General features: G+C 50.1%; 1 protein-coding gene and 1 long non-coding RNA gene across 3 annotated transcripts; one reads left to right on the top strand and one right to left on the bottom strand.

Moving 5' to 3' along the window:
* The first annotated feature begins 1,092 nt into the window (after positions 1 to 1,092).
* Positions 1,093 to 18,247, top strand: USB1 (U6 snRNA biogenesis phosphodiesterase 1). Of its 2 annotated transcripts, none has more exons than XM_033419060.2 (6): positions 1,093 to 1,280; positions 2,142 to 2,308; positions 4,076 to 4,259; positions 14,881 to 14,934; positions 17,211 to 17,316; positions 18,114 to 18,247. In XM_033419060.2, exons 1-6 carry the CDS (start codon positions 1,183 to 1,185, stop codon positions 18,189 to 18,191), a joined length of 687 nt encoding a protein of 228 aa, XP_033274951.1. In that variant the 5' UTR covers positions 1,093 to 1,182; the 3' UTR covers positions 18,192 to 18,247. The 2 variants fall into 2 exon arrangements, with proteins under 2 accessions (XP_033274951.1, XP_049558817.1); XM_049702860.1 differs by having other exon boundaries at positions 18,087 to 18,191.
* Positions 2,151 to 26,422, bottom strand: LOC117199446 (uncharacterized). The gene is made up of 4 exons (XR_007474089.1): positions 23,371 to 26,422; positions 15,229 to 21,301; positions 14,362 to 14,517; positions 2,151 to 6,264 (listed from the first exon to the last, which is right to left on the bottom strand). It is a non-coding gene; the product is annotated as an uncharacterized LOC117199446 (long non-coding RNA).
* Positions 26,423 to 27,203: the final 781 nt, after the last annotated feature.

Genomic DNA, 27,203 nt, shown 5'->3' with positions numbered 1-27,203 from the left:
TGGAGGGAGTGGAGGGGCGGCCGGGCCGGCTTGGGAAGGGGTGCGGCGGGCGCGGGAGGGGCGCCCAGCCGCGGCCCCGGGCGCCCAGCCGCTCACCTGCTCCAGGCCGCCCGCGGGGTCAGGCTCAGGGCGAGTGGCCACCAGCTGCTCTCTCAGCCGCCCCTTTATTCCGACTCCATCCGCGGCAGCGCGGCCTACGCGCTCTGCCAATCCCCGGCCTCGCGTAGCGGCGGCGTCCGGCTCGGGGGCGGGAACGGGCTAGCGGCGGCCGGAACCGAGGAAGCGACGTGCGCGGCCGGGATAGCGGGGCCGGGGCGGAGGAGCGCTGGGAGGGCGGGCGGACGGACCGATGGCCTTGCAGAAACCGGCGGACAGGCGGGCGGCGCGGGGGCCAGGGAGGCGGGGCCGGGGGGAGGAGCGGCAGCCTGGGTGGCGGCGGCAGCGGGAGGAGCGGGCGGCGTGGAGCGAGGCCGCCCCCTGCCGGGGACCCCGCGGCCGGGCCGGGTCGGACAGCCGCGCGCGCCGGGCCGGCTCTCCAGTTGCTCGGCCGGCACGCCTCAGCTGACCCAGGGAGGGCGCTCTGTTTCCGACCACCCTACTCGGCCATAAGGGTGGGAGCTCCCAGGACCCAGTCCCCGACCCCTGAACCTGAGAGGAGGGGCCTCGTAGACTCTGAACTTCTGGAACTGACCCGCCTCTGACTGTTCAGCTCGCTCTTAGGGGAGGGGACCCCGGAGCTCGTACTTTGGGCCAGCTTGAGGAAAAGGCCCCGGGACCTCTGACCCCGCCTGGACGGCGAGGGCAAGGGTGAGGGCACTAGACTCCGATGGGTCTAATGCGCTGACCTCTGACCCAGGGACCATCTGCTGCTGGGAGGTCCCGAGCTGCTGCAGACCGAGCAGCGGACAGAGAGGTCAGAGCCGAGAGCGATCTGTTTAATGGGCACACTGAGGATGGCGGTTCCGGGAGGGTTCAGGTAGTGGTCAAAGCGCGGCGAGCTAGCAAGCGTAGTCTAGGTGGGTAGCTTCTTGGCTCGAGTCCTGCCGGGCCCCGCCCCAGACCCCGCCCTGAGGCGGTGCTAATCCGGGCCCCGCCCCCTGGAGAGCACTTCCGGCGCAGAGGAATTCCGGGTGTGGTTCGACTGCTGGCGGGCCTGCTGTGCCCTAGCGAAGGGGGTCCCCCATGAGTGCGGCGCCCCTGGTGGGCTACAGCAGCAGCGGCTCCGAGGATGAGGCTGAGGCCGGGGCCCGGGTCCGGCCGGGGACTAGAGGCTGCAGTCGGTGAGGAGCGAGGAAGACTTTCTGGGGAGGGTGCGGGTTGGCACCCGGACCGGACCCGAGCTTTGGGGTGGTTGGGGAGGGTGCCGGGCTGCTCTCAAGGGAAGGAAAAGGGGCACCGGGGGAAAGGAGGATCCGGAGGACAGCCTTGGACAAAGCCCCGGAGTGCCCCCACCCGGCTGGGCCAAGATTAGGAGGCAGGAAACGTGGGCTCGGGTCCAGCCTCCGCCGCTGGCCCACTCGTCTCCCGGCGCGCACCGCTGTACCACCCTAGGTCTGCTTCCTCATCTGGAGAGTGTTTTCCTTTATCCAGTATATATTCATTGAGCACCCTCTCTGCGCCAGGCTCGGGACTGAGGACTCAGCAGTGAGCAAAACCATCCAAGTCTCCTCCTTTGTGGAGCTTCAGTTCTTAATTGCCAAGCCTGGTGCATCCTGAGTGCTTTTCAAGCAGTCTCCCGGTTCATCTCACAATAGCCCTATCAGGTTGCAGTGCACTGTACAGATGAGGAAACTGAGGCCCACAGTGACTTGCCCAAGTCCACGGAGCTAGGAAGTGTCATTCCAGCTGAGGCCTGTCCAGTTAGGGCATGTGACCTCTGAACCACATATTGCCACTTGCCCCGTTGTTAACCATGGGGACCACGTTCCCTGCTAAAGTCTGCCTCCGCGAGCCGTTGGGAGACCCCAATGAGACAGTGTTGGGGAAAGAGCTTTGTGGTTATCTAGAAGCTGCTTACAGCACCTGGTGAGAAATAGACACGCAGACTCACCTGGTACAAGGTGTTACAACTTTCATTGTGTGTACAGAGGTAGAGAATGCTAAGAGGCTAAATGTGCTTGATTTCTTCTTTTCTCTTGCAGGGGCCAGAGCCCCCTTCCCAGCCAGAAGTTGCCAGTACCCGACAGTGTGCTGGACATGTTCCCAGGCACCGAGGAGAGGCCTGAGGATGATAGCACAAAACATGGGGGCCGGTTGCGCACCTTTCCCCACGAGCGGGGCAACTGGGCCACCCACGTCTATGTACCATGTGAGTAACGCGTGACAGGCACGTGGCTGACACTGACAGGTGCCCCTTATGGGAGGAAGCTGGCCCCAACAAGGAGGAAGAAGCCAGAAACCTCTGACACTGGTGGTGGGAAAGAGATTAACTCAACAGAGAGAGAACAAGTTTCAAAAACTAGGGAATTTTTCTGTTAACTTGGTTTCAGGTTTTCTGGCCTTTGTTTTTACAGTGGGATGTAGTTGATTATCAATGTTGTGATAGTTTCAGGTGTACAGCAAAGTGATTCAGTTGTACATATACATTTATCTATTCTTTTTCAAATTCTTTTCCCATTTAGGTTGTTACATAATATTGAGCAGAGTTCCCTGTGCTGTACAGTTCAGTTTTGAATTCGTTGCCTGAAATATTTTTTACTAACCCTGTGTATACTGTTCTCCCTGCTCATGAGGATGTGACCAAGGGAGGGTCTAGGGCAGAGTGTCAGGGCCATCCCAGACTGCAGCTGTAGCTGGTACTTTATTTCAAAGAGGGCTGTCGGTGTGCTGGCCTCCAGTCCCACCCAACCCTAGCCCTAATGAGTGAGTGGCAGGCAGAAAATGCCCAGGGTTCAGAGTCTGACCTCACTCCAGTACCCACTGCTCTGTGTGCCCTTTAGTAAGTTGCTGACTTCTCAGAGCCTCAGTTTCCTCATCTCTAAAATGGGGATAGTAGTAATACCTATCCTCTAGGACTTTTGTGAAGATTAAATCAGATAATCTATGTCAAGTTCTTAGCATGATACACGGAGAATGTGGTGGCTCTTATTACATTGTGTTAGATCAGGTAAACTCTTGGAACCTCCATTTCCCCATCCACAGAATGAGAATGATTCTCTCTACTGCATACTCTACAGGGCACTTGAGCAAATCCAGTAAGTTATTAGTTGTGAGCAGACTATTAACCATACAGCTCTAGTCACATGTTTGGTTAAAAAAAATGAATAATCTGTGAAAATACAGTGGTGGTCCTTGTTGCATTCTTTGTCTTTATGAACAATCAGGAGATTCTAAATGTCTGATTAAAAAAATGAACTGTTTCTGATTATGGGTTACTGTGGAGCTGTAATTATGGGCTTGATTTATGTAATGAGAGGAAGGCTATCCAACATGTAGTGTTGTATGGAGAAAGCCAATGGAAGAACTGGTATGCCCTCATCTTTTTTAACAAATAAGATATATACGTTAGTACATGCACTGAGAAAAGGCTGGGGAAATAGGCATCACATTTGACAGCCTTTATCTCTAGGGTAGTATCTTGAAAGTGGGCTGTATGTGCCTGGGGACGGGATCAAGATGATCCATTAGAGAGAAAAGTATTAAAACCTTTTAATGTGTTTCTCTTTATCTCATCTTTTAAAATTTCTGTTGTTCCAAGTGTATATTTTATAACACACACAATTTTGCAGTGTAGCGCATGTTTGTAATTTATAAATAAATACACATTTATTGTGGGTATGTGGGCAAGCGTGTTTGACTAAGGGCCTGTGCAATCACAGTAGTTTGGAGACCACTGCTGTACGTGATAGGATATCAGGGGCCCCTACTTTCTCTGTCACATATTTCTTTTCTCACTTGAATTCTTTTCAAAGAGCATGTATGTGTTACTTCTGTAGCCATAAATGCATATTAAAGTATTATTCGAAATACATAGACATAGGCTACTCTCAAAAGCCTTTCTCCGCCTTCTGGGCTTCATCCAGCCATGCCGCCCTGGCTAAGAGAATGGCCCACCCTCTCCACTCCTCCCCTCCAGATGAAGCCAGGGAGGAGTTCCTGGACCTGCTTGACGTGCTGCTGCCCCACGCACAGACATACGTCCCCCGGCTGGTAAGGATGGAGGCCTTCCACCTCAGCCTGTCCCAGAGCGTGGTTCTGCGCCATCACTGGATCCTCCCCTTCGTGCAGGCTCTGAAAGACCGCGTGGCCTCCTTCCAGAGGTGAGTGCCCAGTGCTTCCCTCCCCTTCAAGGCTCCTCTTCCTGTCCTGAGCTCTTGTGGGGATGGACCTGTGGGATGCACTACCCCTTCAAGCAGGCAAACCTAAAGGTTAGCACACCGAACATCTCCCAGAGCCGCCTGCTGCGCGCTTCATCCCATGTGCCCTTGGGCGTGCCACGTAAGCTCTGGCAGCCTCCGAGCCTTACCTGTGTGCGGGTCAGGGGAGTGGTGGTGGCTCCTTCAGAGGGGACTTGTGAGAGTGAATGAGATCACGCATACCCTCAACGTGGCACTTGCCGAACGATCAGAGCTCACCCCCACTCTGGTTTTATCTGCCAGCCTAGGCTTCTTTTCCCTTGACTATTTCATACCTCTTCTTTCCACTAGAAATGCCCCTCCTTCGAGACTTGGCCAGATCAAAGCACTGCTCCTTCACTGAGGCTGTCCCAATTGGTATCTCCTCCAGAATTCTTCAGGCCCAGGGACCCTGCTGTCCTGTGCTTGTCTACACCCCAGTGCTCGTTCCACTCATCCTCATATCCATATTCAGTCATCCCCATGTCCCATCTCCCGCTTGGAGCCCAAGTTCCTGCAGGCCAGGAATGCGGCTGCTCTCTGAATTACCCCACAGCTTTTGTCCAGGTGCTTTGCTCACTATAGGCATCAAATGGGTGTTTGTTGAATGACTGAGCAGGAGAGAGAGAGCCCAGAAATCCTCCTCTGGATCCTCTGAATGTTGGTTCCAGTAGGAGCCTAAGAAGCCATCCAGGTGGTGGTTTTCTACTCCTGGTCTTATCTGCAGAGTCCTTTCTTCTGATGAGGTGTTACACAGATCCCTGATGTGTAGCTGGGTAAGAGAGATAAAAACAGAAGTCTTTTAGCCAAAGCCCCACCCTCGCAGTTCAGGAGGCCCGAGGCCCAGGAATTCCATAGAACTACTCTGCCCCATTGGAGGACTGCCCATTTTGTGTAGCCCCTACTCGGGGCCAGAGGAGGAAGGGATCTGCTCCAATTCAGTCAGTTAGCCAGCGACTCAGGACTAAAACTCATCTCTTTCCCTAATCCAGCCCCCATCCCTCTTTTTATTGAGTCATGTATGTTAGTCAGGACCCTCTTGATCGCCGGTGCCAGAAATCCAACCAAAAGTGGCTTAAACGGGGAATTTATAGGCTGGTGTAACTAAAATGTTTAGAGGTAGCACTGGCTTCATACATGGGACCGGGAGACGTCAGATGGCAGCAAGTCCTTTCCCCTTCTACATGAGAATGCTTCAGTTATCCTGCTTCTAGCTGTGTCCCTGGATAAAGGTAGAATGCCAGATGTGTTCTTGGGCCACGTCACTTATGGTAAAAATGACTTATGAGCACGTCATGTCTGGGCTGGGAAGACTGTGAGTGAACTAAGCCCCTCCTGGGAAACCATGGCTTGGGCCTCCCTGCATGCGGTGGTTCCCTACCTAGGCAGGTCCCTTGCTGGGCCTCTGGAAACTTTGCGCAAGGGCTATTACAAGAGGTATTGCTCCCCAGGGTGGCTGGGGTGGGTGGATATAGCTTGTTCTCTTGCTCATTTAGGGAACAGCCCCTGGACCACTGGGTTGGCCCTCCCTGGTGCTGCCCTGCTGGTGCAGTGTTTCCTAGCCTGTATCCTGAAGGAAGCTGGGCCGGGTGGCCTCTTCAGGTTTGACTGGTTGAGCCTAGGATGACCAAGAGTGGGTAGTGCACCTTTGATTCTATGGCTGTGACTGAGGGAATGCTATGCTCTGATTGTCCAGGCCTGTCAAGTACACACCCCTGGGTGGGGGCAGGTTGACCACTCTACCAGCACAAAATGGGAGAGCAGTCCTCCTATATAAGATCACCAGGAGAAAGGGTGTTGGTTGATGTATTAGTCAGGGTTCTCCAGAGAAACAGAATCAATAAGATATATACAGATACACATAAGAGGAGATTTGTTATAGGTATTGGCTTATGTGGTTATGGAGGCCAAGAAGTCCACTGTCTGCCATCTGCAAGGAGAGAACCAGGAAAGCGGGTGGTGTAATTCAGTTTGATTCCAAAGTCCTAAAAATCAGGGGGCTGATGGTGTTAAGTCCTGGTGTGAGCCTGAAAGCCTGAGTACCAGCACGCCAGTGTCAGAGGGCAGGAGAAGATGGACGTCTCAGCTCAAGCAGAGAGGGGGAGTTTGTCCTTCCTCTGCCTTTTTGTTCTATTCAGACCCTCAACAGATTGGATGATGCCCACCCACCCACATTGCGGAGGGCCGTTTGCTTTACTCAGTTCACCAATTCAAATGCTAATCTTTCCAGAAACACTCTCACAGACAAACCCAAACATAATGTTTCACCAGCTATCTGGGCATCCCTTAGCCCAGTCAAGAGGACACATAAAATTAACCATCTCAAGTCCACCCCTTATCAACTTGACACATATGCATCTTCTTAAACCATACTTAATCTCTAAATTAAGACCACAACAAGGTCATAATTCTGCCTAACATGATACAACGTCCAGTGTACATCTGAAAATGCATTAATCCCTTCCCCAGAAGAGGAGGTAATCTTGGGCGATACTTTTTACTCCTCTAAAAGCCCATAACTTGAATACTATGATGTAAAATTAACAATACTTGAATACTAGTATAAAGTCACTACATATTATGGTACATGGTAAGGGAATAAGAGAAGAAAACAGATATCTGCTCAACATATGTACAGGCAAACCTTGTTTTATCATGCTTCACATATACTGCATTTTTTACAAACTGAAGGTTTGTGACAACTCTGCATTGAGCAAATCTGTCAGTGCCATTTTTCCAACAACAGTTGCTCACTTTGTGTCTGTCACACTTTGGTAATTCTTGCAATATTTCAAGCTTTTTCATTATTGTTACATTTGTTGTAGTGATCTGTGATCAGTGATCGTTGATGTTACTATTGTAATTGTTTTGGGGCGCCGGGAGCCACACCCATATAAGAGGGCAAACTTAATTGATAAATATGTTTGTTCTGACTGCTCCACCAACCTACCATTCCCCCACATCTCTCTCCCTCCCCTTGGGCCTCCCTATTCCCTGAGATACAACAATGTTGAAATTAATAACCCTACAGCGGCCACTAAGTATTCAGGTGAAAGAAAGAGTCACACATCTCTCACTTTAAATCAAAAGCCAAAAATGATTAAGCCTAGTGAGGAAAGGCATGTCAAAAGCAGAGGTAGGCTGAAAGCTGCTAGGTCTCTTGTCCCAGTTAGCCAGGTTGTGAATGCAAAGGAAAAGTTCTCGAACAAAATTGAAAGTGCTACTCCAGTAAACACAAGAATGATAAGAAAGCGTTTCGCTGGTTTGGGGAAAGTTTTAGTGGTCTGGATAGATGATCAAACCAGCCACAACATTCCCTTAGGGCAAAGCCTAATTCAGAGCAAGGCCCTAACCCTCTTCAATTCTCTGAAGGCTGAGAGAAGTGAGGAAGCTACAGAAGAAGAGTTTGGAGCTAGCAGAGGTTGGTTCATGAGGTTTAAGGAAAGAAGCCATTTCTATAACATAAAAGCGTGAGGTGAAGCAGCAAGTGCTGATGTAGATGCTGCAGCAACTTATCCAGAAGATCTAGCTGAGATAATTCATGAAGGTGGCTACACTAAACAATTGATTTTCAATATATGAAACAGCCTTCTATTGGAAGAAGATGCCATCTAGGACTTTCATAGCCAGAGAGGAGTCAGTGTCTGGCTTCACAGCTTCAAAGGACAGGCTTACTCTCTCGTTAGGGGCTGATACAGCTGGTGACTTTAAATTGAAGCCAATGCTCACTAGCTATTTCAAAAATCCTAGGGCCCTTAAGAATTATGTTAGGTCTACTCTGTTTGTGCTCTATAAATGGAACAACAAAGCCTGGATGACAGCACATCTGTTGACAGCATGGTTTACTGACTATTTTAAGCCCACTGTTGAGACATACTGCTTAGAAAAAAAAAGATTCTTTTTAAAATATTACTGCTTATTGACAATGTACCTGGTAACCCAAGAGCTCTGATGGAGATGTACAATGAGATCAATGTTGTTTTCATGCTGCTAACACAACATCAGTTCTGCAGCCCATGGATCAAGGAGTAATTTCAACTTTCAAGTCTTATTACTTACAAGTCTTATTATTTAAGAAATACATTTCATCAGGTTGTAGCTGCCATAGATAGTGATTCCTCTGATGGATCTGGGCAGTCATTTGAAAACCTGGAAAGGATTCACCATTCTAGATGCCATTAAGAACAATTGTGATTCATGGGAAGAGGTCAAAATATCAACATACACAGGAGTTTGGAAGAAGTTGATTCCAACCCTCATGGATGACTTTGAAGGTCTCAGGACTTCACTGGAGGAAGTAATTGCAGATGTGATGGAAACAGCAAGAGAGCTAGAATTAGAAGTGAAGACTCAAGATGTGACTGAACTGCTGCCATCTTGTGATAGAACTTTAACAGATGAGTTGCTTCTTATGGATGAGCAAAAGAGTGACTTCTTGAGATGCAGTCTACTCCTGGTAAAGATGTTGTGAAGATTGTTGGAATGACAACAAAAGATTTAGAATATTCCGTAAACTTAGTTGATAAAGCAGTGGCAGGGTTTGAGAGGATTGACTCCAATTTTGAAAGAAGTTCTGTGGGTAAAATGCTATCAAACAGCATTGCATTGCATGCTACAGAGAAATTATTCATAAAAGGAAGAATTGATCGATGTGGCAAACTTCATCGTTTGCCTTATTGTCGTCTTATTTTAAGGAACTGCCGTCGCCACCCAGTCTTCAGCAACCACCACCTTGACCAGTCAGCAGCCACCTACATCGAGGCCGGATCCTCCACCGGCAGAGATGATGACTCACTGAAGGCTCAAATGATGGTTAGCATTTTTTAGCGATAAAGTATTTTAAAAATAAGGTATGTACATTGTTTCTTTAGACATAATGGCTTTGTTTAATAGACTACAGTGTAGTATAAACGTAACTTTTATATGCACTGGGAAGCCAGAAAATTGTGTGACTCACTTTACTGTGGGGCCCTGGATCCGAATCTGCAATGTCCCTGAGGTGTCCTGTGTATATATACTCGCAGATGTATTCATAACAAAGTAAGGAGGAAATACTCATGACGATTATAGCCCTCATTTTTGTAACTGGTCACATGGTCGTAGCTGATATTTACAACTACCTTCCACTACCTAGCTCTCTGTTCCCTTTGCCTTCAGCAAGCACCTCAGATGGTTGTGGTTCTTTACCTGGGGTAGTGACCCAAATCTTCATTCCCGAAGGGTCTGGGCCATTACTAATCCTGCCTGGATTAGGTTGTTGTAGTTTTCCTTGGCCTGAAATCAGTAGGCATGGTAATACTAAAAGATGCCCTAACAGATCTCCTGTATTCCAGATATCCTCTTCCATATCTCCATTGTGGAGTAGTAGTCCAGTTTCCCCTCGGTAGTCAGGATCAATGACCCCAGCCAACACTGTAACTCTTTTGTCTGTTGATTCAAAGGTACAGGAGCCCAGAGTGGCAAGTCTCAACTTCCAGTTCAGTGGAAGCACTACATCTCCTGGTGGAAGCATTCCTCCCTCGGAACTAAGACCTCTGGGCTAGCAGAGCATGAACTTGTGGGAACAGGAAGCAAACGTTTTGCTAATGTATCACTAGGGCAATGGTGAGTGGTACCACTCCCATTTCTACCCCTTGACTCCTGGCCCCGTGAATCCTGGCTACAAGAGAAACAGCACCATATGTGGCTGCTGATTCAGAGCAGATACAGATACTGTGGGTTCTGTTCCAGAATAAAATAGAGTGAATGACACGAAGTTTTTGGTTTCCCAATGCACATAAAAGTTATGTCTATAAAGTGTGCGATAGCATTATGTTTAAAAAAAAAAGGTACATACCTTATTTCAAAACTACTTTATCCTTCATCTCAAAGGGGATATCTCGATATGCCCCACACCATTGGACCTCTAGACATTTCACTGAGGTAGAAGGCCCTGAATTTTAGTTGGATTTATTTCCCACCCTCTGACACACAAATGTCTTAGCAATAAGTCTAGAGTAGTTGCCACTTCCTGCTCATTAGGTCCAGTCAACATAATGTCATCAATGTACTGGAGCAGTGTGATATCTAGTGGAAGGGAAAGGTGAGCAAACCCTCTATAGTAAATTAGGACATAGGGCTGGAGGGTGCTATAGCCCTGAGGTAGGACAGTGAAGGTGCATTGCTGGCCTGAAAGTAAACTGCTTCTGGTCCTTATGGACAGGGATGGAGGGAAATGTATTTGCCAAATCAATAGCTGCAAACCAGGAACCAGGGGATGTGTTAATTTGCTCAAGTAATGAAACCACATCTGGAAGAGCCACCACCTCCGATCATCAGTTTATGATCATCCACTGTCATCTTCCACGATCCATCTGTCCTCTGCCCAGACAGAACGGGGGTTGAATGGAGATGTGGGAGTCGCCACCCCTGCGTCTCTCAAGTCCTTGATGGTGGCGCTGATCTCTGCAGTCCCTCCAGGGATGCGGTATTGCTTTTCATTTACCATTTTCCTAGGTAGAGGCAGCCCTAATAGCTTGCACTTGGCCTTTCCCACCGTAATAGCCCTCACTCCACAGGTGAGAGAATCAGTGTGGGGATTCTGCCTGTTGCTGAGTATGTCTATTCCAATTATACATTCTGGAACTGCAGAAATAACCACAGGATGGGTTTGGGGACCCGCTGGGCCCACTGTGAGATGGACCTGAGCTACAACTCCACTGATCACCTGACCTCCATTAACCCCTACTCCGAGTGATGAGCCACAGTGACATTTTGGGTCTCCAGGAGTTCGTGTCATTTCAGAGCCAATGTCCAGTAGTTCCCCAAAGGCTGGTTATTTCCTTTTCCCCAGTGCGCAGTTACCCTGGTAAAATGGCATAGGTCCCTTTGGGGAAGGCTGGGAGAAAGATTAACAGTATAAATTTGTAGTAATGTACCGGGGTCCTTCCTCAAGGGGACCCGACTTCCCCTTCATTCAAGCGGCTCTGGGTCTGTGAACTGGCTCCATTCTGGGAATTGAGGGGCCATGACTCTGCCTTTATGATTCAAGTTAGACTTTGGCTCACCTGGCCTAGAACTTTCCTGCTTATACAGATGAAGGAAGAATTTAGTAGGCTTCCTATCTATGTCACTTCTAGAAACAGCCAACGCCCTGTGTCTGCACAAGTCAGACTTCTGATTGCTGCTTCAACTCTGCTGTCCTTTACGGTAACTACGCCCACCTTGCGGGCCAGGTATTTCCAGTTCACTCACTGTGGGCCACCTTTTGGTCCGTGTTTCAGCCACCTAACCAAACAGACCCCTTTCCAGCTCCCGGAGCTGCAGCGTTACATGCCGAATCTCTGCTTAGCAAGCCCATATCCGTAAATTCAGCCTGATCCCACTTTTGATCCTTCTGTCATTGCCCCACACCTTTTTTTTTTTTTTTTTTTTAAATATTCACTTATTTTTGGCCGTGTCGGGTCTTAGTCGCGGCATGCAGGATCTTTCATTGTGGTGCACGGGCTTCTCTCTAGTTGTGGCACGCAGGTTCCAGAGCATGTGGGCTCTGTAGTTGCGGCACACAGGCTCTCTAGTTGTGGCGTGCAGGTTCAGTAGCCCTGCGGCATGTGGGATCCTAATTTCCTGACCAGGGATTGAACCCGCGTCCCCTGCACTGGAAGGCGGATTCTTAACCACTGGACCACCAGGGAAGTCCCACCCCACACCTTTAATATCCATTCCCACACACGTTCCCTGGATTTCTGCTTGTATATGTTAGGAAACTCAAATAGTTCTGGAGTGTAGCACATCTCCTCGTGGGCCACACATGGTACCTCACCTTTAGGGGGTCTGCTGGGACTTGAGTCTAGTTATAGGTCTAGAAGCAAAGAGGGGTGTTGGAGGTGGGTCCTGAAGCATTTTCTTGGCATCTGCCTCAGGGGAGGCCATTACCATTTCCTCAGGCAATGCAGGGTTAATCCCCTCAAAGGTGGGAAGGTCCATAACACTAGGTGGGGGAGGACACTTCCACTGAGTCCGAGAAGACTCATCAGAATTTAAGGGCTCGGGCATCCCTGGTGGTGCAGTGGTTAAGAATCCGCCTGCAAATGCAGGGGACACGGGTTCGAGCCCTGGCCCGGGAATATCCCACATGCCGTGGAGCAACTAAGCCTGTGTGCCACAACTACTGAGCCTGTGCTCTAGAGCCCACGAGCCACAACTACTGAGCCCACAAGCCACAACTACTGAAGCCTGCGCACCTAGAGCCCATGCTCTGCAACAGGAGAGGCCACCACAATGAGAAGCCCACGCACCGCAAGGAAGAGTAGCCCCCACTCACCGCAACTAGAGAAAGCCTGCACGCAGCAATGAAGACCCAATGCAGCCAAAAATAAAATAAAGTAAAAAAAAAAGAATTTAAAGGCTCAATATGCTGAGCTTCATCAGAGTTTCCCACAAGTCCCCATACTTTCCCAATCAGTGCCCTCACTGTAACTGTAAAATCCTGCTTGTTCAAGGAGTTCAACTTGTGTTATAATTCAGCAGATGGCAGGATAAGGTTCCAGATTTGATTTTCAGCAATTTCAGCCCTGCAGCTACAGGGAATCAAGGTCTCCTTTAGGGCACACCGAGAAGCTCTTAGGTCCTTTATGCTTGAGTTGGGAATTCAATACCCTGAGCTCATCTTTTCATTTCACCACTTTGTCCAGCAACATTAGGAGCAGCAAACCAACATCATTATATTCCTTAGTTTTCCAAAAACGTTCGCAAGTAGCATATAGGGTCACTCAGCTCCTTGCTTCTAATAAATGGCTGATGAGGGGCATCAAGGAAGACATTTTCACATCTCCAGAAACAGTCCATGCGGCCTATCAGTGCTCTCTTTACTACTGGAGATAACAGTCATTAGCGTCTTTGAATCGAATCAGATTAGAGAGCGAATTCCAGAAACCCCAGAACCAATTCAGAAAACTCATCCTTAAAATTCTGTTCCTGTAGAACCATTCTCAGTGCCAAAACCTGTATTAGGGTTCCCCAGAAAAACAGAACCAATAGGATAGAGAGAGAAATAGAGATAGGAGGAAATGCACTGTAGGAATTGGTTCACACAGTTATGAAGGTCAGGTCCCAAATCTGCCAACAGCAAGCTGGGGAACCAGGAAAGCCAGTGGTGTCATTCAGCATGAGTCCAAAGGCCTGAGCACCGGGGAGGGGTGGGGGGACCGGTGGCGTAATGACTGATATGAGCCTGAAAGCCTAAGAACCAAGGACCCCAACGTCCAAGGGCAGGGGAAGCTGGATGTCTCAGTTCCAGCAGAGAGAGTGTGCATTTGCCCTTCCTCTGCCTTTCTGTTCTATTCTGAAAAGTAGGATGATGCCCACCCACACTGGAGAGGGCAATTTGCTCCACTCAGTTCACCAATTCAAATGCTAATCTTTCTGGAAACACCCTCACAGACACCCCAGAAATAATGTTTTACCAGCTATCTGGGCAACCCTTAGTCCAGTCAGGTCAATGCATAAAATTACCCTTTATAGTTGGGTGCAAACGCCCCATGTCCACCCCAGGACATCTGGCAGGTACTCTACACTTAACCGAGCTCCTGCTGCTTCTATCACCCCTTACATTTTCCCCAGAAGGGATGCACTAGGAGGCTGAAGGCTGACAGGAAAGCCAAAAGTTAACTGACTTCGTGCCCTTGGACAAGTTGTGAGATTCTAACCGGCAAGCTGGGTTGTTGTGTTCCCTCAGATGAGGGTGAGAGCTTGGCCTGGAGCCTGTAAAATGAGTGTTTCCTGTAATGGGATTTGCCAAGTTGGTCCAGGAAGGGCAGGAAGCCAGTTTGTTCCCTGAGATCACCTAGTGTCCCAGAGAACACAGGCGGAACCAGCCAGGGTCAGAGCACTTACCTGGCAGAATTTGATGGTCCCCGTGTAACTGATCTGAGAGGTGGGTGACGGTATTTCTGCGGCAATCTCACACCAACAGAGACCCCTCACTAAAGCATCAGGTGAGAGCAAGGGCTCTGGAATCAGGCAGATTGAAGTTCAAATTGTGACTCACCAAATTCAGCCTCACCAAGCTTCAGTTTCTGTGTGTGTAAAATGGGTGTCATTGTAGCACCTGCCTCACAGACTTGTATGAGGATCCCCAAGCTCAGCCCAGGCACACGGAAATGTTCTTGTTGCTTAGACTGGATCAGAATTGGTTTTTGTTAACCTGCAAAGAAAAAAACTGGCTCTTAAGTGATCTATTATCACCGGCCTAATGACTTTCTCAGTTCCCATCAGTAAAGCTGGGGTAGTCGCAAATCGCTTATTGGAATCAGCTGCTCTTAATAAAGTAAAATTTTTGCTGGCATCTGAGTGAAGCTATGTGTTACCTGGACTGGGTGATTATTTAAGGTCTTGCCCAGCTCTAATATTTTAGGGTTCAGTTTACCACCTGTATAATAGGGTGACAATACTAAATGTGAAATTAGTTAACTGAATTTTCAAAGTGATGTTTTTTAATATACACTATTTTCTCTGATTTTTTTCCTTATTATTCTTCCTGAAATGTGGTCCTTCTTCTAAATTTCAGATTCTGCTTTACTGCCGACCGGGTAAAGATTTACACCAATCAAGAGAAGACCAGGTGGGTCTCCCCACTCTGCCCCCAGTTGTTTCCAGAAGAGGATTCTTTGGAGTAAAGACTTGAGGAGGCCTTGTCTCTCTCAATTTTTTGTTTGTTTGTGTTTTAACCGGCCCTATGACTACAAGGGCAACTGTTCCCAAATCTGAACCTTTCATTAAGAAAAATAACTCAGGGAGCATGGGAGGAGGAGCAGAGGGAGAGAACAACATCTTGGTTTAGTGGGAAAAGTCTGAGACTCAAAGAAAACCTGGGTGCCTGACCAGCTCTGCCTGCAATTTAACGTTGAGCTCATACCTTCAACCTCTGTGACCTGCCATTTCCAAGCTGTCACATCATCCATCACATCCTGTCCCATTTCCAAGCATCCATCATTGGGCAGTTGTGAAGCTCAGATGAACGAAACAAGTTTTATAAAAGCATTCAAGGATGAGATGAACATAAGAAACTGTTGTTATCAAGGCTTCAAAGCAAGCCTCCCTGTCAGATCCACTCACTGGATCTGAGCTGCCTTCTGCTCTCAGCACCTCTAAGAAGAGTACTCATTCGCTCATTCATTCATTCATTCTATGCTGCACAAACTTGTTAAACACCTCCCGGTGCCAGGCACTTGCTGTACACTACAGATCAGCAGTGAAAAGGTCGGCATAGTCTCTGCTCTATGGGATCTCACATTCTGCAGGGGAGACAGACAATAAACAAGGAAATGAGATCGTTAATAACTATCGTGTGAAACGATAGTCTGGAGCAAGTGGCCAAGGAGGGCGCTAGCAAGGTGGCATTTGCTGGTGACATGAGGACAAGAAGGAATCAGCCTTGGGAAGAGCTACCCCAGGAGCCTCCAAGCAGAGGACACAGCCAAGGAGGTGACTGAGGAGGAAAGAGCCTGGCATGTTGGAGGAGGCCAGTGAAGCAGAACTTGGGGAGCACGTGGGAGAGTGTGAGGAGATGAGTCAGGCAGGGTTAACTCCCGCAGGGCCTTCAAGGTCAAGGTCAGGAGTTTGGATTTTCAGTGTCACAGAAGCCATCGGAGGGATCTAAGCAGAGACGTGATCCAATTTACGTTTGTAAACGTCAGTCCGGCCCTATCGTGTCTGTGTCTGTGGCTCCTGAGTGGAGAAAAGATCTAAAAGAGCAAGGTTGGATGCAGGGAGAGCAGACAGGAGACAGGTGAGGCGCCAGTGGTGGCCTGGCTTAGGCGATGGCAGTGGAAGAGCCAAGAAGCAGACACATTCCCGATATACTGGAGGTAGAATCAACTGGAGTTACCAGTGGGTTGGGTCTGTGCACAGTAAGGGGAAGAATCAAAGCAGATTCCCGGGTTTGGGGTTTGAACAGCTAGGTAAATATAGATAAATGGCCCCATTGTCTGTGATGGGAAACACCTGTGGGAGGAAGAGGAGAAGTTCTGCTTTGTACCTGGTGCATTTTGCCGCCTGTGAGACCCCCGGGTGGAAGAGTCGCACACACAAGTGGGTATACAGGAGAGGTGCCAGCCGGAGATAGAAATGTGGGAGCCATCGGGCTGTGTGATACTGAAAGCAGGGCTGGGTGAGATCAGCCTGCGGGGGAGCGCAGGCGACGCCGGCTCTGCAGCCCCTGACCATTTAGAGGCTGGAAAGGAGAGAGCGGCAGAGGAGACTGGACAGGAGACCAGAGGTGGCGTCACACCAGGACGGTGTGGTGGGTGGTCTCTTGGAAGCCAAGAGAAAAAAGGGCTTCAGGGAGGGAGGAGTCAAGTATCTGAGTTCAGGAACACAGGTGGTTGGCAGCTTTGACGGGAGCGGTTCCTGGCCGAGTGGACTGAAGATGGGCGGAGAGGCGTGAGAGACTGCCGAGGGAGACAAATCGTCGGAACGCACGTTTTACCGGGCAGGGGATGGGGGCTGGCTGAGGGTGTGGGTTCAAGGGAGGGGTTTTAGAGATTAGAGGGTGCTTACGGGAGGGAGAGGGAAGTGCCAGAGAGGGAAGCCCTGGAGAAAGAGTCCGACATGGGAGCTAGGCCAGCAAGCCTGGGCGCCACAGCCTGGGGGTCCATAGCCTTGGCAGCAGCAGGTGAAGACGGCCCTGCTAGGGTTCTTAGACCCTGGGGAAGGAGGGGGGATGTGCGTGCGATTAGAGTCAGGGAAGGATGGAGAGCCAGCTCGGAGAGCAGGGAAACGAACTGACCTCCCTCCCTCCCGGCTTTCCTCTGTCGCATCCTCTGCCCCCTCGAGGATGGTTTCTGTTCTCAGGCTGCGTCTCATGCCCGTGTGGTCTCCACCTCTGTCTCCCCCCAGGACCTTTGTTGGACTCGAGGTCACCTCGGGGCACACCCAATTCCTGGACCTGGTTTCAGAGGTGGACAGGGTCATGAAGGAGTTTGACCTCACCACTTTCTACCAGGTAATCAGCAGCGTCTTTTTCTCTCCACTGACCCATCTCTAATAGGAATAAAATCAGTCTTAAAGAAACCCTTGTTAGAGGCAAACCGAAGAGCCCTCTAGAACTTGCCCATGGGAAGTGTCCATTCGGCCAGCCCTCAGAGGACACACAACCCTGGAGAGTTGAGGGTCTGAGGTGTAGTCGGATGCAGCCCAGTGGAGGTCCAACATTTCTTACAAATCTTCTGTTATCTCTTCAATATGCATGAGATTTATGTCTTCTACTCTATAATGTATCCATGTTTATTTTTATATTTTTTAGGAAGTAGTTTTCCCCAATACTTTTTAGTCACGTTGACACTCCAGGTAGAGTTGCAGCTTCGCATACCTTCCTGTGCCTTGCCCCGTGCCCTCTAGGGGAACTTGAACTCCAAGTCGAATATCAAGGCTTTAAAGGGCCAGTGGTTTTGCTTGATATATTCTTTTAAAATCATGCTGAGAGATATAAGTATGAATTTGAGTGGAGATAATTTATAGTTTTATAATTTTAGACATTTTGGTTTTTGTTCATCTTAAAAAGTATGTCATCTCTTGAAATATTTTTGATCAGAAAACATTAAATCTGGGATGTGTGTTCTCTTCCACATTCCAGAGGTAATGACTCTCTATGATATGTAAAGGAGAGCCTCTGAGAACAGGACTATCTTAGCTCAGGCGGCCATAACCAGATACCATAGACTGGATGACTTACACAATAGAAATTTACTTTCTCGGGCTTCCCTGGTGGCACAGTGGTTAAGAACCCACCTGCCAATGCAGGGGACACGGGTTCAAGCCCTGGTCCGGGAAGATCCCACATGCCGCAGAGCAACAGAGCCCGAGCGCCACAGCCATTGAACCCCGCGTGCTTAGAGCCTGGGCTCCGCAACAAGAAAAGCCACCGCGATGAGAAGCCCGCACACTGCAACGAAGGGTAGCCCCCACTTGCTGCAACTAGAGAAAGCCCGCACACAGCAACAAAGACCCAATGCAACCAAAACTAACTAAATAAATGATTTTAAAAAAGAAATTTACTTTCTCACAGTTCTGGAGGCTAGACGTCCAAAACCAAGGTGCCATCACGGTCAGTTTCTGTTGAGGCCTCTCTTCCTGGCTTGTAGATGGCCATCTTCTCACTGTGTCCTCACATGATGGAAAGAGAGAGGAAGCAGCTCTCTGCCATCTCTTATATGGGCACTAATCCCATCATGAGGGCCCCACCTTTAGGACCTCATCTAAACCTAATTACCTCCCAAAGGCCCCTTCTCCAAATACCATCACAGTGGGGGTTAAGGCTTCAATATATGAATTTGGGGGACACAATTCAGTCCATAGCAGGGACCAATCCAGGGCTATTTTATCTGTCTGTGGAGGGTGCTTGGGGTCAACACTGAGGATCTAGTCTCCCATGAATCAGGTCAGGGATGCAGCAGGGATACGGTGACAACTCTGTCACAGAGCTGCTTTGATGTCTGAGCCTGCCACGACCTGTCTCCCCGCCGTTCCTCTGCAGGACCCCTCATTCCACATCAGTCTGGCCTGGTGCGTGGGTGATGCACATCTCCAGCTGGAAGGGCAGTGCCTGCGGGAACTACAGGTGAATTCCCAGGGCAGGAGCATGGAAGGTGCTGAACCCCAGAAGCTGGGGGATGGAGGGGAGCTGACAGGCGCTGAGGATTAGGCATGCAAACCTGAATCCTGGCATAGGAAATAACTGGCATAGCCAGAGACCCCAACACCTTACCCTGCGCCTCACAGTGCAGTCCCAGACCACCTGGGAACTTATTAGCAACACTCACTCAAGCCCCAATCCAGATCTAAGAAATCAGAATTTAACAAGATCGCTAGGGATTTGTGTGCACGTTAAAATTTGAGAAGCCCTGCCCTAGAACACTAATCTGAGAGGATGCTGCGGGCCTCCCCTGAAGTCCTAGACCCTCACCCAGAGGTCAAAGGCTCGGGTGCTCCCAGGGGCCTGGCAGGTGCTGGAAATGAGTGAAACGCACCAGGTCTAAAGAACGTCCACCCTCACAGCCTTTCTCGTATTGTGATAAGTAGGGGATATCTTTCACTTTCCCGTCAGTGCCCTCAGAGAAGCCGGTACTCACCCCTGGTGCAGGCAGCTGCCATGCAGGAATGTGGACCTCGTGTTGCAAGTACTTCTGTTTTTCAGGAGAAGCCAGAAATCTTAATTTTTGTGGGTAATCCCTCTATTTTCAAATGCTGGCAACCAATATGTATTTTTTAAGAAAACATTTTGCGAGCCAGACAACACATGTGCAGACGGGACACAGCCCGTGGGCCATCATCAAGTAGCCACATCTGCTCTTGGTCTCATCATTCTGGAGGCAGCAAGGAGCTCCGGTCTCAGGCTCCAGTAGACCCAGGTGCCAAGCCTGGTTTTATTGGATTCTGTGGTCCAGGGCTCTGAGCATCCATTTCCTTATCTGCAAAGTTGGGATGATAGGACTGACCTCACAAGACTGCAGAGCTGATTAGACAAGGTAACCTGGAGAGCCTGGCGCCTGCGTGGCCCTCAGCCTCCCCCGAGCAGGCCTAACCTCTGAAGGATTTCAGTAGGCTGGCTTTGTTTGCAGTGCCCTCTGGGTCCCTGATTCCCCTTAACGTGATGGTCCTCTCCTGGTTTAAGGAAATCGTGGGTGAGTTTGAAGACTCCGAGACGTTGCTGCGTGCGCACGCCGAGCAGATCCGCTGCAAGTCTGGGAACAAATTCTTCTCGATGCCTCTGAAGTGAGCACCAGAGGCCCTCGTTGTCCTGGGCCCCGCCCTCTGCAGCCAGGCAGAGATGGAGGAACCCACTCAGACTGATGGGGACGCTGCCAGTCCCACCACTGGGAGGCCCGGCCAAATGTGCAGCCGCTTCTGGCCCTCCCCGGGAGCTGGTTCTCTTTTGGCCCTTTTGGGGTTGCAGGTTGGGTGCTGCTGCGTTGCGATCATCCCCAGAAATCACCAGTAGAGGGCAGCCAGGGCTTCCTAGTTCTAGGTCTGTGGTGGTTATGCCTAAAACAAGACACAACAAAAGATGGGGGGTCACCTGGTGAGCCCACCCAGACTCAGCCTGAATCCCCACTGTAGTCCCTCCAACAAATGGCCCCTTCCCCACAGCCCCGTGGGCTGTCTGCATTTTGATGCCATTGGCCCCAGATGAGGAGTTTTGTAAGCCATCATGCCCTGGCTCATCTCTGCTCAAGCCTGACACAGCGTGCTTCCACGGGCCTGTCATCCTCCCTCCTTGACACGGTGTCGCTTTTATTTATTTGTTTGTAGTCTCACCCCCTCCTATGCCAGCAGAGGCCATTTCAGGGCCAAGGCCCAGGGTGCTAATTTGTGGTTTAGCATCAGTTTTCTCCATTCCTTCCTCCCACTCACCCCCAGCCAGGTGCCTGGGGAGACTTGAGCAGATGTTTCATCTTGGCCTGACTGGTGGCTTTAAGCCAGGCCTCCAACGCTCTGTGACCTCTGGCTTCCCATCAGCTTCCCAAAGAAGCAGAGAGGAGCCTTCACCAGGCAGAGTTGTCTTTCTGCTGCCTCCAGCTGCCTGCTGTGGCCTGCGGGCATCCCCAGGGGCTGCAGAGGAAAGGCCAGGGGCTGCACAGGGGTTTTTGTTTTTCTTCGAGCCCTCTCGGGGAGCAAAGGACCAGTTGCCATCTGATTTCTAGTGATGGAGGAAGAGACACTTTGATGTTTTAGTTTAAAATTAGGTTCAGCAAATAAAAATCGCAATTTTTATTCTGGATTTTGTTTTGGACCACTTCTTTTCAACTAGGTGCAAAGATGACTTTCCTCTGCCCCCATCTTCCCCAGCCTGCTTCACAGTTTGGCGGTGCTCTCGGGAGTCTCTGTTACGACGTCTAAGGTGGCTGGGAGAGGCCTTAGCGATGCCTCAGTACAGGGTGGGGTCACCTGGCCTGCCAGGCCTGCTGGCCAGAGGGTCGCACACACCGCACCTAGACCAGGGCGTAAGCACAGACATTTAGACGCGATCCTGCTATAACACTTCTGAGTCCTTTCTAGGACCCTCTCAGCTGTTCCTCCCAAGAACCCATGAAAAGTAAACTGGGTTGGAATGATTATTCTGCTTTTCCAGAAAAGCAGGTTCCATGACTTGCCTGGGGTCACATGAGAAGTCAGGTAAGGCCCTAACCTCAATGCTGCCCTTTGCAGCCTGCCAGGTCTGCTCTCCCTACTCCACCCCGAGCCCCCAAGGGAAAGATGTGGGGAGAGGGGGCCTGTGGCTCTGGCCCCCACTGTGCCTCCCATCTGCGCTTCCTGAGGCCAGCTCCCCATCGCCATGCTGAGAGACCCAGGAGATCACACTCTGTGCCCTTCTTCCCCAAGCCCTCTGCATTGAGCTGCTGATTCAACTAGGACTGGCCAGTCAGTTCTTCTGGCTTTTGCGGTCACGCGGGCTGGAGAGGGAGAAGCCGGCCATCCTTCCTGGCAAATCTGTGCAGCCAGCACTTACTGGCACCTGCTCTGTGCCAGTCCCCGACCTGGGCAGTTGGGTGAATCAGACTCCTCCGGCCCTCTGGATACTCGCAGTGATGCGGGGGGATGGTGGTAGCAGACAGGGTGCAGAGAAGAATCCCCATCCCCAACCTTCGCACTTCTCAGACTGGGAGATACAAGCAAAGCCTCCCAAATTCCTACAGGTTCCAACCTCAGGATGGAGGCAAGCCTCCAACAAGGCGGGTTCTGTGGGCACAGACCCCCTGATCTTTCTCATCAGGGACATGGAGCCTGCATCTCAGGCACTCGCTCTTCCTGGGAGGGGCCCCCATGTCATGTAGCATCACCATTAACAAACCCAGGAGGACAGACTGGCCGGCCAGGCCCCTGGGGGAAGATGTGGCACGGATGGAATTAGCGTACAGCGACTTTGATAAATGGGCCAAGATCAATAACCGGCTCTTCAAGAGAGGATGGAAGGTGGTGATAGAGGAAGGAAGCAGGAGATCCACCAAGCGGGGAGGGGCAGCAGGCGGCAGGGCTTGGCGGGCACCCAGACACTGAGAGTGCAGCTGGAGAGGGTGCGTTCACGGGCGCCGCGCTGACAGTGCAAGAGCAGCTGGGGCTCTTCCATAAGAGGAGATGTGCTCCGGAGACAGGAGGCAAGACCAGAGCAGGCTGGGGTCCACCCCTCGGCAGGCTGGCTCGGAATAAAGACACGCTCTCGAGGGGGATCTTATCACACCAGGGAGGGTGCAAAATCAACACATCTGGCCTCGGTGTCCTCAGATGTTCCCCGCAGGGCAGAGAAATCATCATCTCTCAGCCTGTTTGGCCCTTTTCCACCTGGCACTCTCCCTTCTCTCCACACGCCTCTCCAGACCACCCCAGCTTTGTTTCCAAGGAAGCGGGAAATTACCTCGGCTTGTTTGTTTATTCCCTGTCTTGGTACCAGAAGCCCAGGGGGCCCGCAGGGGGCGCCAGGGGTGGGGGTGGGGTCTCTGGGCCTGGCTCCAGCCCACAGTGCCTTTCCTTTCCTGAGCGGGGGATCTCAGTCTCTACCTGAGCCAGAATCTGCCTTTAACAGATGAGGAGGCTAACCCAAAGAAGGGAGATAACTTGCTCAAGGTTGCCCAGTAAGTAAATTCGTGCTGGGCAGGAACCCCTGGCCTGGCTTCGGATCCAGAGCTGTTTGTATAACCTCTCACACCACAGCAGGGTCTCAGAATGAAACTGTGCTGTGAAATGAGGTGTCTGGGCTTTAATTCAAAAGACTCCAGGAAAAAAAGCGGGGAGGTTAGGGGCTAGATGAAAAGATAGAGGTGAGATGGGGGTGGTGGTTTAAAGCTGGGTGACTGAGGATACATTCAGTTAGATATACATATATATAACTGAATCACTCTCCCCCTATTGCAATAGTCTTTCTGAATAAAATGTCTCTTTACTACTTTAACCTCTGTCCAGCTCTAGTTCTCTTGAACAGTTTTTGGTGCCATGATTCAGATCTGGATCAGAACCACCACTGAATCCTCAGATGCGACAGCCAGGCCTCACAGGGCACACCTACCTACACGTTTTGTCTCCGGTCTGCTTGCTGGTTTGGGGATCCAGTGGTGAGGCCGACTCCAAAACCCAGTGCTCTGGATAAATGTCCATTGACGCGGAATGAGGACAGATCTTGATTCTTAGGACTCAGAGTATACTCTAGAAACTGGGTTAGAGCCCTAGACAAGCCAAAGCCAGGTTAGAGTCCTGGGTTTCTCTGTAACAAGCTAGGTCAGAGTCCTAGGCTTTTCTGTTGGTACGAGGCTGGTCCCTATAAGGGACAGGCTGGGTTAGAATCCCATGTTTTTCTGTTCGTACGTGTAAAGGCACTATTAGTCAAGAACATGGGGGCTTCTTAATCACCGGGAACTCTCCTCAGACTCCTGCTGGCCACATCCTTCTATGGCCCTAGTACTGTCTGCTTTTGTTGGCAAAACTTGACCACAAACTCTCTTAAGCTAACACAGCCCTTCTGGGGCTCCTGGGATCTGCTCAAATTAGTCCACCCAAGGGGAAGCCCTAGGGCAAAAGGGAACTAAAATTTCTGATGCACAGTGGTCCACTTTCTTCACTCGGTATGAAGAAGCCGAAAACAGCTAAATGATTCAAACCTCATTCAAACTATTGAAGTTCTTAAATAATGTCTTCAGAAAATGTTTTCTGGGACTTCCCTGGCGGCGTGGTGGTTAAGACTCTGCGCTCCCAATGCAGGGGGCCCAGGTTCGATCCCTGGTAGGGGAACTAGATCCCACATGCATGCCGCAACTAAGAGTTTACATGCCACAACTAAGGAGCCCGCCTGCCTGCCACAACTAAGGAGCCTGCAAGCCACAACTAAAGAAGCCCGCCTGCCGCAACTAAGACCCAGCGCAACCAAATAAATAAATATTTAAAAAGAAAATGTTTTCTGACCCAGGAAACCTAGACACCTTCATAGTGCCCCGGAGTTCCCCTCCCAGCTCTCCATGATATCTGTCCCTCTCTCCCAGAACGTCCTTCACCAGCGGCACCCCAGCCCCTCAACTCCCTGAAACTGTAAGGTTCTCCAGATCCCCACCTCTTGTAGATGAAGCTCAGGGTGTGGTTGTTACCCATTCTCAAGGGAGGCAAACAGAAAAGAGAACATTTAAACCTTGGTCTCTCTCAGAATTACATGCCATCATCAAGAAATTTCCTGGACTTCCCTGGTGGTCCAATGGTTAAGAATCCACCTTCCACGGGCTTCCCTGGTGGCACAGTGGTTGAGAGTCTGCCTGCCGAAGTAGGGGACACGGGTTCGTGCCCCGGTCCGGGAGGATCCCACATGCCGCGGAGCGGCTGGGCCCGTGAGCCATGGCCGCTGAGCCTCCGCATCCGGAGCCTGTGCTCTGCAACGAGAGAGGCCACAACAGTGAGAGGCCCGCGTACCACAAAAAAAAAAAAAAAAAAAAGAATCCACCTTCCAATGCAGGGGACGTGGGTTCGATCCCTGGTTGGGGAACTAAGAACCCACATGCCGCGGGACAATTAAGCCTATGTGCTCTAGAGCCCGCGTGCCACAACTAGAGAGCCCATGTGCGCAACTACCGAGCCCACATGTTCTGAAGCCCGCGCACTGCAACTACTGAACCTGTAGAGAGAAGCCCACAACTAGAGAGAAGCCTGGGCGCCACCATGAAGAACCTGCGTACTTCAAGGAATGATCCTGCGTGCCACAACTAAGACCCGATGCAGCCAAATTAATTAATAAGTTAATTTTAAAAAGAAAAGAATTTTCCTGAGTCCCGAATGAAAAAGGAAAGATTTCTTGAAGATTTATTCAGTCTTCAATTGAAGATTGTTCTGGGAGCATACTCTCCAGATTCCCCAATTTATGTCAACTTATCCACCTATTGGCTGGCCCTGGGGATACCTCCCTTTGGCTTGGAAAGGCCAAATGGAGCACCATCCCTGAGGACCCTCAAGGGTCTCAGATGACCCTGATTCTCATTGGAGAACGAAGGAAGTAAGAGGAAAGTTACCAGGAGCCATCCCTCGGGTCCCTCTCACCAAAACTGGTCGGCTGTGTATTCAAAATTGTAAACAGCAAAGAGATGAACTGTGGCTGACCATCACCATCAATTAGGAACAACAGGAAAGAGCATCTGGGGCTGGACCTGACCTCCCTAACAGCCTCTGCTCTGGCCACAAGCTTTGTACATGGCCTCAGACCAGAGCTTCATGACACGTTACAGAGAAATAATATTAACTGGCAAAATGCAAACATGTCTGAGCTCCAGACATCAGCCCAGCATTATGAAGATGTTATTTCCAGAAAATTGGAAAATACACAACACAAGCTTATGGCATTTCAGTTAAAAGAGCTAGAAGGACATGAAAATTTTAATCTATGGCAAGCTCCAAAATCACGGTCTCCTATGGATCAAGACCCTTGCTGAAATTGTAAGAAAAAAAGACATGGGTCTGGGAGTGGCCAGACCTCGAGAGGAGGGGGAAGCCTACCGCTTAAGATAGAAGTCGATCTTTCCATGCCCCTCCACAGGATTCCCCAATAGCACTGAAGGCCAGAAGGCGTTGAGAGGCTCTGCCCGATAATCCAAGATTAATCAGACAGGAAACGTCGAGCTCCCACTTGCAGTCCATGCACAACTCCCATTTGGATCATCAAAGCCCCCAATGGGCAAGGATGTTCATTAGTCCAGATCTGAGATTTATCAAAATCGTGAAACTCAGATTTGCCCTGGTGCCCAATCCCGGCCCTATCCTGTCTGCTATTCCTCCCAACACCCAATATTTCCCAGCCCTCAATTTGTGTTGTGCGTTGTTTAGGATTCCCCTTTATAAGGAATCCAGTACTTGTTTGCCTTCTCCTGGGATAACCAGTAATATACCTGGACTGTTATGCCCCAGGGATTTACTAAGGCTCCTACTTCCTTCTCACACACCCTGAATGCCAGTTTGAGGGACTTAAATTCCCAGGAGACTCCACTTTAATCCCGCATGCAGATGACCTCCTTCTATGTTCTGGCAGTTAGGACAACTCCTTTTGGACGCTGAATACCTTTTTAAGGCATTCGCAAGAAAGAGCCGTGAGGTGGCTAGAGACGAAATTCAGATATGCTCTCTGTGTGTCTGATATCTGGGTCATGATATTTCAGCTGCAGGGAAAATGATCACAGACTGAGCCTCTGCTATTCAACATTTTCCTCTCCCTGAAAGAGAAGGGCAACGGACAGGGTTTTGGGGTCTTGTGGTATATTGTAGGCCGTGGATACCTAATTCTCTATGATTGCCTTACCCCTCTATGCTGTGACTGGGGAGGCACCCCCCAGACCCAGTAGTCCAGGACCCCCTATCCAAAGATGCTTTCAAGAACCTTAAGGGCTCTCTGCTTTCACCTCCCACCCTTGAACTTTCCAACGACTCCCTGTCTTTTTCCTTGTTTGTGCACGAATGAGAGGGTCATGCCCTCAGTGTTATCCTAGAAGCATAATGGACACCAAAGACTTTTGCGATATTATAGTTTGGCCTTTGACCCAGCAGCTAAGGCATATCCCCCTTGCCTGTGAGCCATGGCTACAACCACCAAACTTGTCCAGGCTACCTCTGAGTATTAGGTCATCTGCTTACCATACATGTCCCTCATGCTGCACAGACCCTATTGCCTAATGAAAACACACAGTACTTTTCTGCATCTCGACTTACCTCTTATGAAATCTTACTACTCTTTCCCTCTCACATCACAATACGTCACTGTCAAAACCTTAACCCTGCTACCTTGCTTCCTTTACCCACTGATGGGACGTCCCATGACTGTGTCATTAACACTAGATCATTATCCTGTCCTAGGCTAGATTTAGCAGAAAAACCCCTCCC

This window comes from Orcinus orca, chromosome 20 (assembly GCF_937001465.1).
Source record: "Orcinus orca chromosome 20, mOrcOrc1.1, whole genome shotgun sequence".
In the NCBI taxonomy this organism is placed as follows: domain Eukaryota; kingdom Metazoa; phylum Chordata; class Mammalia; order Artiodactyla; family Delphinidae; genus Orcinus; species Orcinus orca.
This window is presented reverse-complemented; position numbering and strand designations above follow the sequence as displayed.